This window comes from Nymphaea colorata, chromosome 11, assembly GCF_008831285.2.
Source record: "Nymphaea colorata isolate Beijing-Zhang1983 chromosome 11, ASM883128v2, whole genome shotgun sequence".
NCBI lineage: Eukaryota > Viridiplantae > Streptophyta > Magnoliopsida > Nymphaeales > Nymphaeaceae > Nymphaea > Nymphaea colorata.
This window is the reverse complement of record NC_045148.1, coordinates 1,574,012-1,587,621: the sequence shown is the minus strand read 5'-3', so window position 1 is coordinate 1,587,621 and position 13,610 is coordinate 1,574,012. Positions and strand designations below refer to the sequence as shown.

At 39.3% G+C, this 13,610-nt stretch overlaps 2 protein-coding genes across 2 annotated transcripts; both read right to left on the bottom strand.

Moving 5' to 3' along the window:
* Nucleotides 1-2,784: 2,784 nt before the first annotated feature.
* On the bottom strand, nt 2,785-7,013 carry LOC116264866 (monooxygenase 2-like). Its single transcript, XM_031645302.2, has 5 exons — nt 6,414-7,013; nt 5,191-5,256; nt 4,489-4,660; nt 4,096-4,324; nt 2,785-3,616 (listed from the first exon to the last, which is right to left on the bottom strand). Exons 1-5 carry the CDS (start codon nt 6,632-6,634, stop codon nt 3,072-3,074), a joined length of 1,233 nt encoding a protein of 410 aa, XP_031501162.1. The 5' UTR covers nt 6,635-7,013; the 3' UTR covers nt 2,785-3,071.
* A 574-nt stretch (nt 7,014-7,587) lies between these two features.
* Nucleotides 7,588-10,397, bottom strand: LOC116264489 (monooxygenase 2-like). The gene is made up of 5 exons (XM_031644757.2): nt 10,015-10,397; nt 9,873-9,935; nt 9,515-9,686; nt 9,073-9,307; nt 7,588-8,448 (listed from the first exon to the last, which is right to left on the bottom strand). The coding sequence occupies exons 1-5, from the start codon at nt 10,299-10,301 to the stop codon at nt 7,904-7,906; spliced, it is 1,302 nt and encodes a 433-aa protein (XP_031500617.1). The 5' UTR covers nt 10,302-10,397; the 3' UTR covers nt 7,588-7,903.
* Nucleotides 10,398-13,610: the final 3,213 nt, after the last annotated feature.

The window sequence follows — 13,610 nt, the reverse complement described above, 5'->3', positions numbered from 1 at the left end:
CATTGAGCTTCAGAAATTGCAAAATTTCAGCTTTGAGATGTTGGAAAAGCTACCATCATATGTTTTCAAAATATGTTATGGCTAGCCTATGAAGTCAAAATTTATAGAGAAGGAAGTTGACAATTTAGTATTTTGTCAATGACTTAAAATCAAAATTAAGTAGCATTAAAATCCCAAATTGCAAGTGCAGATAATTAATTACCAGGAGGATGTGCTGTTCTAATTAATGAAAACCCTAATAGACGTGCTTGTCATTGGCAGGTTAGGTTATATATATATATATATAACCTGCCTTAACACCATCATCAAGACACTGAAACTGAGCAATTTCATGGTCAAGGCCGTGGCCGTTCGGGAAAATGGATATGCCCCTTGTTGCAGAACGACTGGAGTCGACTAGATCGGCGAGTCCTAACCACCGATCCACCACAGACTGGACTCCATCACACCCGATAAGTACCTGTTCCCTGGCCATGGCCCTACCCAAGCGAATTGAAAAAAAAAAAATTACATTGAAAAAATTGAAAATTTTTAATTGCGGCATCTTTGTTTGGATTCGGATTCAGTTTGGCCTCACCCAAATCCAAAGGTTAAACTTCGTCTTGAAAAAAATCTTGGCTCCGCCCTTACTTGGAGCTGACTTTGTCTTTCACTTGGGTGGTGGGATACCTAGTGCTCATCTTAAATGTGTTTATTTATAAGTACTCCTTTGAATTTTAGCATGCTTTGGTTGGTTCCGATACTTGTCAAAACCACTTGGAGGTAGTATAACCCCATAATCAAATTCGACCACATAGATGCCATCTACATATTTGTTAATAATATAAAAAAATAGCTTTTGAATCATTCAATTATGGCTGCAATCAATTTCTGGACCGGATTTACCTTTGCTTTAATGGTGGTACCATCCTCCACGTGAAGGATGATTGGAGACGACGACTGACGTGATTCTTCTATGGATGACAATTCAAAAACAGAGTTTTAGATGAGTGCCGACCTTGTGAACATTTTTGAGATAAAACGAAGCTACTGAAACTTAATTTGCGGAATTTGTCAACACCAGGTTGTTTCTATTACTAAACATGTTTGGGGATATACATCGTGAAGTTCATCAAGCATATGGATCCACAAGCCTCAATGAATAAGTGGATTGGCCAAGACAAGCTTAAGCATGAGAAAGAATTGGAAAGCTAAGCAGGCAGGTGGGTATAGCGGGGTGAGCTTGTGCTCAATGCCGTGCGAGCCCAGGGCTTGCCAGGCATTGGAGCAGAGCATGAGTGCAGCTCCAGTTGTTCGGAGCTCCGGCACCTGTTCGAGAACCCGGCAACCGATCCCATCCTTCTTACCATGGATGATTTTCACAAGTATGGGAAGGGTGCAGGCTTCAGCTTTCTTGTATATAGAATAATGGCCGCCCCGATAATCACTGTCAAAACCAATATGAATGTTGTAGTGCAGTAGGATAAAGTGCCCTTGATATTTGTCCTAACATTTCTGTGGACTCTAGACTCCAAACAAATGAATGATAGGGAAATCAGATGGAAATTAAAATATGAAAACTCTGGATAACCTGCCCCACTAAATTGAAGAAAGATCAATAAGGAAAGTTAGGAAAAAAAAAAACATAAAGAATCGGTTATATTCGAGTAGCAGCTAACTTTTTCCATGAGTATTGAAAGAGATCCAGAAAATTTTCTGTAAAAAATGACTTTATCTATAGGAGGAGGATTTTAACCTCCAAAAGATTTCCAATTCCCCATTTTTCCTTATCCAATTAGCAATGGAATGGGAAAAGATTCAATCTGTGCATGACTTCAACTCTGACATACTTTAGAAGGTGTTTGAAAAAAAAAATTGTGTTTCCAAATGCATGTTTCTACACGACATGATCTAATAATACTTTCTTATTTCAGGAAAAGTTGCATGATTGTTGATACGAATGAATTAGAACGACCAAAAGCGTGTGATCTCTTTTGGGGTGATTATGACATTAAGCCTCTGCTTTACCACTACATTTTTGAAGTTGTGCGATTTTTTTAGGCGCCGATCGCCAATCAAGACAAACAGATCACGAGTTATATAACGAAAATGTGTGACATGTGATTCCTTCTCAAACGTCTTTATGAAAGTAATGCTCTCTTTCATGTGACTGTTGATGGCGATTTGACCGTATGAGGCTTGTGATTGTTACCAGCAATCTCAGGTTTGAAGATGCTTATTTAACCTAACAGAAATTCAGTGTCCTAACAAAAGTGGGAAGTATATTGAATTTTCTAGGGTGCACCATCTTCTATATTTTGTTTTTTGACGTGCATAATAATAATAATAATCTCTATAAACAGATGATCATTTGGTAGGAGCCTGATATATAAACTTAGAGAATGGAATGGGATTTTAGGTAGTTGGTCTAAGAATCCAGAAAAGTTTTGGTTAACTGCACCAATAACTGGATACGAATATCAATCCTGTTTTCAGAAATAATCAGGTAAATCCCACCATGGACACAGAAGATCAATGTTGTTTCTATTCATCTGCAAGAAGCAACTCTTACACCTTTATCAATTTTTTGATGCCTAGTATACTTATTGGTTCGAATACAAACTTCAATAACCATGTCAAGTTAAGCCGACTGATGAATAGGCCAGTACTAACTGGGGGTCACCAAAAGAACTGTAACCGAAGGGGATGCAGGTAGATCTTCTTGGTCTCTTTTCGTTCTTAATTAACTTTCACATGTTCCTTGCGGTTCTCTACATAAAAAGCAGAGGCAGAAGTCTGCATAACTGAAAGAAAGATTTCATTTTATTTGCAAGATCTATTCCGCATAAATACTCATCCATTTAGGATAAATCATATAGGAAACTTACTTAATGATCCCTGTTGATCAGATCCACAGGGGATCCATGTTCATTGAGCTAAGGAAAAGAAAAGAAAAGAAAAAAAACTGAAACGATCACCTACAATTTAATGTAGCTATAAAAAGTATATACACACATCAGGACGTACGTAAAACAGGATGAAGTGCATATGCTACAAACTTTTGGCCAAACAGTCCTTTCCAATTTGAACCTTCAATTGCGGGAGCTAATTGCAGGCAGTTTTCCACAATCGTAATCAATAGCATTGAGGATTTTAGGGAACAAATACGGATAGAATATATTGTCCCTTATCATCCTCACCAACCAGACTGGGTTCCCCTGAATCCAACCAGAGAGGAAAGCACCAGTAATGAGACCAGCAGTTCTCAGCCTCCTCTCCTTGACATACTTCTTCAGGCCTTCTTCAATCGCATTCTTGTCAAACTCGATCTTCCCATCCTTCTGTAGAGCTTCACCAAGGTTCCTAGCAAGGACTACGGCATCTTCTAATGCAGAACATCCACCTTGGGCAATGTCCGGTGTCATTGGGTGCATAGCATCCCCTGCAACTGTAACATTCCCTTTTGAAACTTGACCAGAGAACAGGTTCCATGGCCACCTAAACATCAATGGAGCTAGTGTTGTTGATGCCAAATCAGATTTCCTGACCACTTCTTTATACTTTTCTGGAAAATCTTTTACTAGCTTCTGCAATACGTATTCCTGTACCAGTTCTGGGTATTTTCCAATATCCAAATCTAGAGAAGCCAAAAAGGAGAATATGAGCAACAAATGCTAGCTATATACATGTTTCATAAAGAATATAAGCATGTTTCATAAAGTATATAAGCAATAATTCTTGAAAAAGTCAACAAAAGTTAGTATATGTACAACTAGTGTTATTTTGCATATACAGATGTGACGAAAATTAGTTTGATAATCATTTATGATAACGTCAAGAAAGTCCTAATTAGCAATAATTTGTCCAAAGATCATTTGCATAAGACTCCGAATTTGAATATTAGCAATTGAATTTTTATAGTGGGACTGTTAATGTATAGTACAGTAAAGTACATTAGGTTTCCAATGGTTCTGTAGTTGCTTAAATATTTCTAAAAATATGTCCAACTAGAGCAAAGGAATCTCAAGACTGTTACTGTGAATGCAAGTTCAGGCAATAGACTATGCAATGCTAGCTAGTTAGAATGAATTTAACCTCAACAAGATACACAGTTACCTTCCTTTGGTGTTTTAAAGGTCAGAAACCAAAAGATTTCCTTGTCACTAAGAGGAAGGAAACCGGCACGTATGCCTTGTCCAAGCACCTGCTGGAGCTCATGTTCAAAGCCATGGCCATCTGGAAAAACTCCAATGCTCCGTACTGCCGATCGACCAGAATGAACTGGTTGAAGGAGGCCCAGCCACGGAGCCACCATGGATCGAACACCATCGCATCCTATCAGTACCTGTCAACAGCAACCCACAAAGACCCCAGTCACATGGAGAATCATCACATTAGGCCTTGAAGATTTGGAGCAATGCTGAACCCATGTCTATTTTAAGTCATCTTCTGAGTTTGGGACTTGGAGGTCAATATATACTTAAAACATGATATGGGTTGGTCATGTACTCTAGCTTTTACAATTGTTCCGTCTTCTAAGTGTAGGATGGCAAGAGATGAATCTGGTGACGTTCCAATGGAGGTAGGCTTCGAGCTGAACCGAATTACTGCTGGTGGAAGTTCTTCTGCAAGTGCCTTGAGCAATGCTTTCCTGTGAACCAATCTTATACCCAGTCCATCACTGCAATGGTCCAAAGACAAGCATCCTGTCAATCCGTAGGACCATAGCCAGTTTATACCTGATATAGGTTTTGCTCAAAATCAAGTTTAGAATGCAAAAAGTAAAGGTTGCCTCTTAGATAATGCATCCATTTTAAATAAAGAAGGATATTGTTTGCTTGGTCCCAAGTGTATGAAACACTCATATTTGACCAATGAATCTTTTAGGAAATAGGTGTCATAAGAAATCATGTGCAAAACATAGAATGAATTTAAATCATTTACACTTGAAATGGTATGTAAGGGTTCAAAAGCATGTGAATTATTATAAAATTTGAGTAAAAAACATTTTTCCTGTAACTAGGCTCTTTTGCATGAGGTCGGAGAACCTTTGGCTGAAAAACATTTCATCTCTGTAAAGAGGTGAATAATTTTTGAAATGTGGAGACATTGCAAATGCACTATTTTCACCTTTTTACTTTGAAACTCTCAAAAAATTCAAGCAGAAACAATTAACCTGCAGGAAAGAAAGATTAAGGAAATTATCAGTACCTAGACTTTATTCGGGCTAAAGAAAGTTGTCGTGTTTGTCCAGATGAAACAGAGGTGACAGAAGCCCTTCATTTGCAAGAAAAAGGATTAGATTGAAGTAAATAATCACATTAGTTGTGAACCATATAGGCTTATAGCAGCAAATGGAAATAACTCCACCTGATTGTGCATTCAAACTCACCCGAGTGCAGCAGTCTATATGTAAATGTCAATGTGATATAGGTATATATTTATACTTTCAAGTTGAAGTGGATCAAGAGATCAATATCTTTGTTTGTGGCTCTCGAAACAATGTAAAAGAGTCTATCCCAACATCAGCTTACCCATATCACATGCCTGCAACTGCACACGTACATAGACATGCATGCATGCAACATAGTCTTCCAGATCTTATTTCTTGATAGTCATTGACACGGTTCACTCATTCAAGAATTCTGAATAGAACATATTATACTCCACCATAAATGGTTACTATATACATACAAAGAATCGATGTGTTTGTGTCATAACAGGGGGAGAAAATCATAGATTCTCTGGCAAAACATGACGTTGGATATACCCGACCAATGTAAAGCGGTGTACAGGAAATTCGATAGTTCACATAGATCTGACAGTAATTTGAAGTGAAAAGAAAATCCAAATTAGACGTCGAAATCCAACTGGGAAATACCACCTGCCAAGCCGTTACATTCGAACTGGAGGTATGTGTTTGACAAATTTGAACCTAAACCCCACTCTGAGCCCAACTGATCAATAAAGTCCAGTTAGTGAGATTTAATGATAGTTTCAGTCGACCCCCAAATATCAACACAATTACATCAGTCACTTTCAGAAAAGGCAAAGCTGGTGGCTTCCTGAGTAGAAAAGGCACCAGGTCATTACCAGGCTGAAAAGGAGATAGTCGTGCGGCTTAGGACATGTGAAAATTCACATTCCAATAGTAGATACCTAATTTGGCTTTTCCTTTTCAAATGAACAAGATGGGATTAATCAAACTATCGTGTCTGTCCAGGCGAATCACACACCAAGATTTCCAACTCTTTTGATTTTTCTCAATTTGAAGTCCCAAGTCTAAAATCCCCATGAAGGGGTTCCTACAACCTCTCTCCATGCGACGGTAAAAGCACAAGACAACTCAATGGACATTGTTAACAGTAATAGACGTCTGTAAAGATGAAGGAAAAGGTGTGGATAATTAAATAATGAAGGAGATGTGGACTCACTTCTCAACAGCAGGGTAGTGGGGAGTGAGTTTGTCGGCGACGCCAAGTTCGCGAAGGGCTCGCCAGGCGTTGGGGAAGAGGGCAAGTGCCGCTCCCGCAGTTCGCAGCTCAGTCGAGCGCTCAAGCACCAGGCATGAGAGCCCGACCTTCCTCAGCGCTATCGCCGTCGCCAGCCCCGCGATGCCTGCCCCTACGATCACAACCTCCTCTTCGATCTCCATTGCTGCTCCCCTGCCTCTCTATCTCTCCCTCTCTCTCGATTGCACACTGCGAGCACGGAAACCAAATTTACAAGTGCAGCATCTCAAGGCGTGGGAGGTAGAGCAGCTTGATCCATCATGAGATGCAAAAGCCAGAAGCTTGTGCACCAAGCAAGCAACTAAAGGAACGATAGCTACATCTCGTTTCCTTTTCTGCGTCACTGGCCCTGACACCGAAGAAGATGACAAAAAACTTCACTTATCCATTCTCAACGTCATCCATTCCCATGCCTCCTCCTCAAAATTAACTTTTCTTGAAGCCAGCGTCACACATTTCTCTCAAAAGAAGGCCTTACGGCTTATCCCCACAACTTGGTTTTTTAGGCTGGTCTCCTTTTTTGTCAAATATCCCCAAGTGAAATGACATAACACCCAGATCGTATTCAATTTTAATGGAAGCAACTACATTTCTTCTCCCAAAGGCATAAGAGGCACCGGAAAAGTGAATGGAAGAAGATGTCTAAGTATTTCCCAAAAGTTCAACTACTTTGTATATGGAGCCCCACCTATCTTGGTCCCTGCTTTAAAGCCAGAGGTCATTGAACCCCTCTGCAAAAGGTGATATTAAAAGCTGCGCAGAATCAGAAAATTCTTTGCAGGTTATGCACTAATCAGCTTTAAAATTGAAAAAATTAGCACTCTGTCTGCAGATATATTTACATATTGGAAAAAACTGAACTTTGCAGTTTGCGCTCCGTTCCTACTCGATGACAAGAGCAGCTCTGCTTTCATAAGTTTGAGTCGCAGGCTACTTGGTTAGTTTAACAGCCCTCCCCTCTGTATATGCTTCTTTAATTGCCTTTAGTGAACTAATGGAATCACATCTCGGTGAATGTTAACTGGTTTCAAAATTGGGATCAATGGCCATTGGGCTTGAGAGCAAAAAGGCTTAGACAAGTTGAATTATAGAAAGAGAAAAGGCACAAGCAGTTAGCTGATTACCTTCATTGACCTTCATTATACAATTCAAAACTTATTTATTACAGATATGTTACATTAGCAAAAAACACATAAGAAACCTTTTATTCAAGAAACCACTGAATCATGGTCATCTTCAGTGCACCATCTACGAAGACCCAAGTAAACATGACCAACTTAGGATCGATCACTGCAACTGGAAGATATGGCTTTGTGCGTCAACTGAAACACAAAACAAAATCATGAAGTCCAGTCCATCTACCAGATAAGGATTTCTAAGATACGAGCGTGTGTAGCAAGCTGCACATGCCTTCAACTGTGGGAGCCGATGACAGGCAATTTCCCACAATCATAATCAACAACCTGAGGGAGTTTGCTGAACAAATAACGATAGAGGATTGTGTTCCTTATCATCTTCACCAGCCATCCTGTCTCTCCTTGAAGCCAACCAGAGAGCAGTGAGCCAGTGATGAGGCCAGCAGTTCTCATTCTCCTCTCCTTGGCATATTTCTTCAGTGCTTCCTCCGCAGATTTCTCATCGAACTCGGTCCTGCCATCCTTCTGCAGGGTTTCTCCAAGGTTCCTAGCAAGGACTACGGCGTCTTCCAGAGCCGAGCACCCGCCTTGGCCGAGGTCAGGTGTCATTGGGTGCATGGCATCCCCTGCAACTGTTACATTCCCCTTTGAGACATGACCGAAGAACAAGTCCCATGGATACCTAAAAATCAATGGAGCCAGTGAAGTTGTTTCCAGATCAGACTTCCTGACCACTTCCACAAATTTGGCTGGAAAAGCCTTCTCGATCCTTTGTAACACCGTGTCCCGTATCAACTCTGGATGCTTCCAAAGATCTGCATCTACAGAAGCCAAACAGGAAAATTCAGAGATACATTGAACTTACTTAAAGCTGCGGCCTTTTGTATTTACTTGTACTGATTTTCTTATTCTGCTTGTTTCTCTTAAGAATCAATATCAAAAGAGTATTAAGTTGCAAGATTTTAAAATTAATCTGGTCTACGTCCACTTGAAATGCAATGCTAATCTGTCCTTTGAGAGGATTGGTTGTGTTTCTTATGAGTATTAACATTTTCTCCCGATGCAGATTTAATAGGAAATGATACAAAAGCACAAAGTGTGGTAAGATATCTTTAAATTAAGTACTTAACATGCATGTGTTTCCTAATCAAATATGTCAATGTGGTATACCATGGATTTTAACCACTTATAATGCAGTAAAGCCAATAATGTACTCTTTCATGGATCTCCAAATTTCCACGCTATGTAACCAGACAAGAACCATAGTTAAACTCATTGGTAGATTAGCAGCTTGATTTGGCTTTACCCAAATCCCAAATCAATCAACCAGCCGTGGACTTCCATGATTAATGGACTCATTGGTTCTACCCAAAATGCATGTGTGTCAATTCATGATGGTCAGTTTATGACTTTAATTTACTTCAAGAGGCTGATTAATTAATTACCTTGATCGAGGTGAGATTTATATGTCATGAACCAATACACTTCCTTGTCATTCAGAGGAATAAAACCAGACCGGGTTCCTTCGCCAAGCACCTGGTAGACCTCATTCTTGGTGAAGCCATGACCATTGGGGAAAACTGCTATGGCGCGCACAGCTGACCGACCTGAGTGCACGGGTTGGAGAAGGCCTAGCCACTGAGCCACCACGGATCGAACTCCATCACATCCAATTAGTACCTGCCATTAGCCAACACCAACTAAACGTTTATAGAAGTAAACTAATAATTGTGCCTCAGCTTGGAACAACAGTAGCTAGGTGGCTGCACCATGGTGATCCACCGGCTGGAATTAATTACTCATCATTCGATTTGAAGCATAGTGACCTTAACTAGTTCTTCAATCTTACTCACTAATGAATACAGAAGCGATGATTTGAGTTCACACCTTGGTTTTGATCACTGTTCCATCTTCTAAGTGAAGGGCGAGAAGAGATGAATCTGGTAAATTTTTTATGGATGACAGCTTCGAGCCAAACCGAATTGCTGTTGGTGGAAGTTCCTCTGCAAGAGCCTCGAGTAATGCTTTCCTGTGGACGGATCTTAAACTTAGATCGTCACTGCAACGCGCGAGATCAACAAATATATTGTGAGTCCATGTTCAAATTAATGCCTCTGGTTGGTGTGCGACCAGAGATTGAACTCTGCCATCTTCATTCAAAAGAATTGAATCCAAATTACAGACTTTCTTACATATACATATAGAACAGGGAGGAAGAAAACTTGAGTACTTCATGAATCAGTACCTGATGTTTAGCAAAGAATTAGTACTGATGGTTTTTCCAGAAGAAAGATCGGTGAACACCATCCTGTTGCAGTAGGATTGATTAGCAACTGTGAAGAACAGCAGAAGGAGAAGAAAGGAATACTGGGTAGGTGGATACTCACGTATTAAGAGGAGCGTAAAATGGGGTGAGCTTGTGAGCTACACCAAGCGTCTCCAAGGCGCGCCAGGCATTGGGCGCAAGTGAAATGGCCGCACCGGTGACTCGCAGCTCTTTCGACCCCTCGAGCACTAAGGGCTGCAGCCCCATTCGACGGAGCGCTATCGACGTTGCCAACCCCGCAATGCCTCCGCCCACGATCACAATCTCTTGGTACTCACCCTCCATCATCTCTCTCTGTACATCCAGATCCCTCTCAAGTGTTTGTTTTTCTGCCTTCTTTTCACTCATAATGCACGACCAAGCTCATGATCGTGATCATGAATTTATAAGGAAGATCAACGCAGAAGCAAGGATTTCTGGAAATGGCCGGGTGCAAGCAAGAAGCTTCCGAATCCTTGGGCAACAAGTAAGTGATGGCAGAGTCCGCCCTTGACCCTCTCGCATTTCTGGTCACCATGTCAGTCACGAACAAAAAGTAGAAGTGAAAGAAAAAAATTGTCACATTCATTTTCGTTTCAGAAACTTTACCAAGTCCAAAAACATCTTGATAAATAACCAGAGAAAACCACTCGATGATCCTGCTTTCTAGGAGAACAATATTTTTTCATGAGAATATTCAACTTACAGAGTTTGAGACTTGGGACCTGGTGTTGATGTTGAGTTTTTTATTGCCTTATTTTCTTGGATTTTCTAACAAACAAAAGTGAAATAAAACCACCTGTTTAAACTCAAAAATAAAATTTTGAGTCAATTCACTGAGCCAGGTGCCAAAGAAGTTGAATGAAAAGTAAGAATTTGACCAGCCAATCAAAGAAATGAATAAAGGGCGTTAATTTTGACTCTTTGTTGGAGTTCTGTTTAACGAATCTTTACACCTGAATGTTGTTGTTCTCCAGAAGCAGGGTCCTTTCTAGCAGCCTTTTTTGAATGACCAGCTCGTTTCTGATGCAGATAGAAGCATCTTCGGTTCTCAATGCAGGAAAATGTGTACATGTGTTCATCTCCTAAGCAGACGTATCCGACGCCAAGTTTTATTGAGGAGTTGGAACGAATTTTAAGTACTTTAAGATCCACGTTTATCTATGGAGTCGTTGAAAAAATTTTGTATAATGAAAACTATGTTTGCTTATTAAGAGTTTTCTAATCAACTTAGTCGTAGTTCACAATTTGCAATATGTAAATATTTTCTTAAGTAATTGGCAACTAATTATTTGATTTAACAAAATGAAATTTTCGTTTGTTGGTGACCTATCGGTCAAGCTAATCAAATGACTCAATACTTTGTGTGCATAGTCTCAAAGATCATTAGCCATCACTAGCACATGAAATGACATCTATTAACAAATTGAATCTCAAATTCCTCAATGCTATCTGAGGATCCAAGGGCTTCCAACATGCAAATGAGAGATGGATTCCTCATCACTCCACATTAATGACATCTATTAGCAAATTGAACCTCAAATCTATTGAGTCTATCTTGGGTTAAGAGTCTTCCATATATAGCTAAGAATATCCACCATTTGGTCCTTGATGTAGCTCATTTTTCATAATATGTATGTATGAACAATCTTGATCTTCCTTTTCTCTGATCTCATTGTACCTATATGATTCCAAACTGACTTAGCTGCAGGGCATCCAACAAATAAATCAGAGATAGATTCCTCACCAATACCACATGAATGACATCTATTAGCAAATTGAACCCCAAATCTTTTGATTCTATCTTTGGTTAAGAGATTTCCATGTGCGGCCAGGAACGAGTAGCGCAATTCTTCCAAATATAATTGTACTGAGGATTTTGATCTTTCTTTTCTCTAATTTCATTGTATAGATAGTTACAAGATTCCAAACAAATCTAGCTATAAGGCATCCATATAATACATGAATGACATCTATTAGTCAATTGAACCCCATCTTTTAATGGGCTCATTAGGCGTTGGGGAAGAGGGCAAGTGCCGCACCCATAGTCGCAGCTCAGTCGAGTGCTCAAGCACCAAGCACGACAGCCCGACCTTCTCAGTTCTATTACCATCGCCAACCTCGTGATGCCCTCCCCTATGATCACAACTTCCTTTTCGATCACCATTGTTTGCTTTTTTTTCTCTCTCTCTCTCTCTCTCTCTCTCTCTCTCTCTCTCTCTCTCTATATATATATATATATATATATATATATATATATATATATATATATATATATATATATATATATATATATATATATATATATATATATATATATATATATATATATATATATATATATATATATATATGAGGAAGAGAGAGAATAGTGTTCCACAAGAATCAAACTGCTATCAATCGCTCGAGCACTAAGGGCAATGAGGGGCAGAGGGAGGACGAGGGCGCCGTGGCCCCACTCCAGCTAATTGAAAAAAAAAATACATTAAAAAATTGAAAATTTTTATTTGTCGAATGTATTTTTTGAATTGAGGTTTAGTTTAGCCCTATCCAGATAAATTCGTTGAACCGTTTGGTTTGCCCCTGAAAAAAAAAAAATCACTCCACCTCTGCCTGCAATGCCTCGGTGGACGATCACAATCTATTGGTACTCACCCTCCGTTTATCTCTTTCTCTAGATCCAGATCCCTCTGGAGTGTTCGTTCTTCTGCTTTATTTTCACTCATAATACACGACCAAGATCGTGACCATGACCGTCAATTTATACGGAAGATGGACGCAGATGGAAGGAGTTCCGGAAATGGGGTGCAATCAAGCGAGAAGCTTCCAAACCCTTGGCCAACAAGCAACTGAGCAGCATCTGATCTGTGCCTAGGAAATAAAATTCCCAGTCATTTCACTGAGCCAGGTGTCGAGAGCGAGGTGCCAAAGAAGTTGAATGAGCCAAACCAAGAGGTGCATTTAAATATTTGAATATATATATACATATTCAAAATAACCAGCTATCTAACAAGGGCATCAATCTTTAGATGGACTGACGGATAGTTGAGAAAAAAATAAGAAAAAAAATATGAAAATTAAAAATAAATGTTGAAGGTGTGCCTATTGTTTTTTTTTTTCATTGTTTTTCTTTTTAACTGTCCATTATATGCTGGATCAGACAATCCTTTTTAGATGAAAAGGTGACTTTAAAAAGTTAGAGTCACCATTCAATAAATAAATAAATAAATAAATATATATATATATATATATATATATATATCAATTTCATTTCCCACATGACTAATGTGAAGAAGTAGGTTGATGAGTTCTGTACTCCTATTTTCGAGAACTAAGGTCCAATCTAGCAGTCATTTCTGAATGGCCAGCTTATTGGAAGGCAGAGAGACGTTCTCAAGGCAGGAAAAGGCGTAAGTGTGATCATCTCCTAAGCTAAGCCAAACTTTTATTAAGGATCTTTGAGTCGTTGTTAAAAGTTTTTGAAATGTATTAAAATTGCAATATGTAAGATATTTTCTCAAGTAAATGACAACCAATTATGTTGACTTAATAAAAATAAATTTTACGCTTGTTGGTGAGCTGTCCATCAAACTAATCGTACTTTGTGTGCATAGCCTGAAAGATCATTGCTTTCTCTTTTTGGTGGTTTATTTATTTCCCACATGAAAGCTAGAGCTA

Bases quoted from the DNA above. Each gene is read 5' to 3' on its own strand.
- LOC116264489 (XM_031644757.2), bottom strand. From the start codon at position 10,301: ATGAGTGAAAAGAAGGCAGAAAAACAAACACTTGAGAGGGATCTGGAT. The intron at 9,936-10,014 runs GTGAGTATCCAC...CTACTGCAACAG, and splicing joins TTTTACGCTCCTCTTAATAC to GATGGTGTTCACCGATCTTT. The intron at 9,308-9,514 runs GTGTGAACTCAA...GGCTAATGGCAG, and splicing joins GAACAGTGATCAAAACCAAG to GTACTAATTGGATGTGATGG.
- LOC116264866 (XM_031645302.2), bottom strand. From the start codon at position 6,634: ATGGAGATCGAAGAGGAGGTTGTGATCGTAGGGGCAGGCATCGCGGGG. The intron at 5,257-6,413 runs GTGAGTCCACAT...TTGCAAATGAAG, and splicing joins CACTACCCTGCTGTTGAGAA to GGCTTCTGTCACCTCTGTTT. The intron at 4,661-5,190 runs GTACTGATAATT...GGACCATTGCAG, and splicing joins TTAGCCCGAATAAAGTCTAG to TGATGGACTGGGTATAAGAT.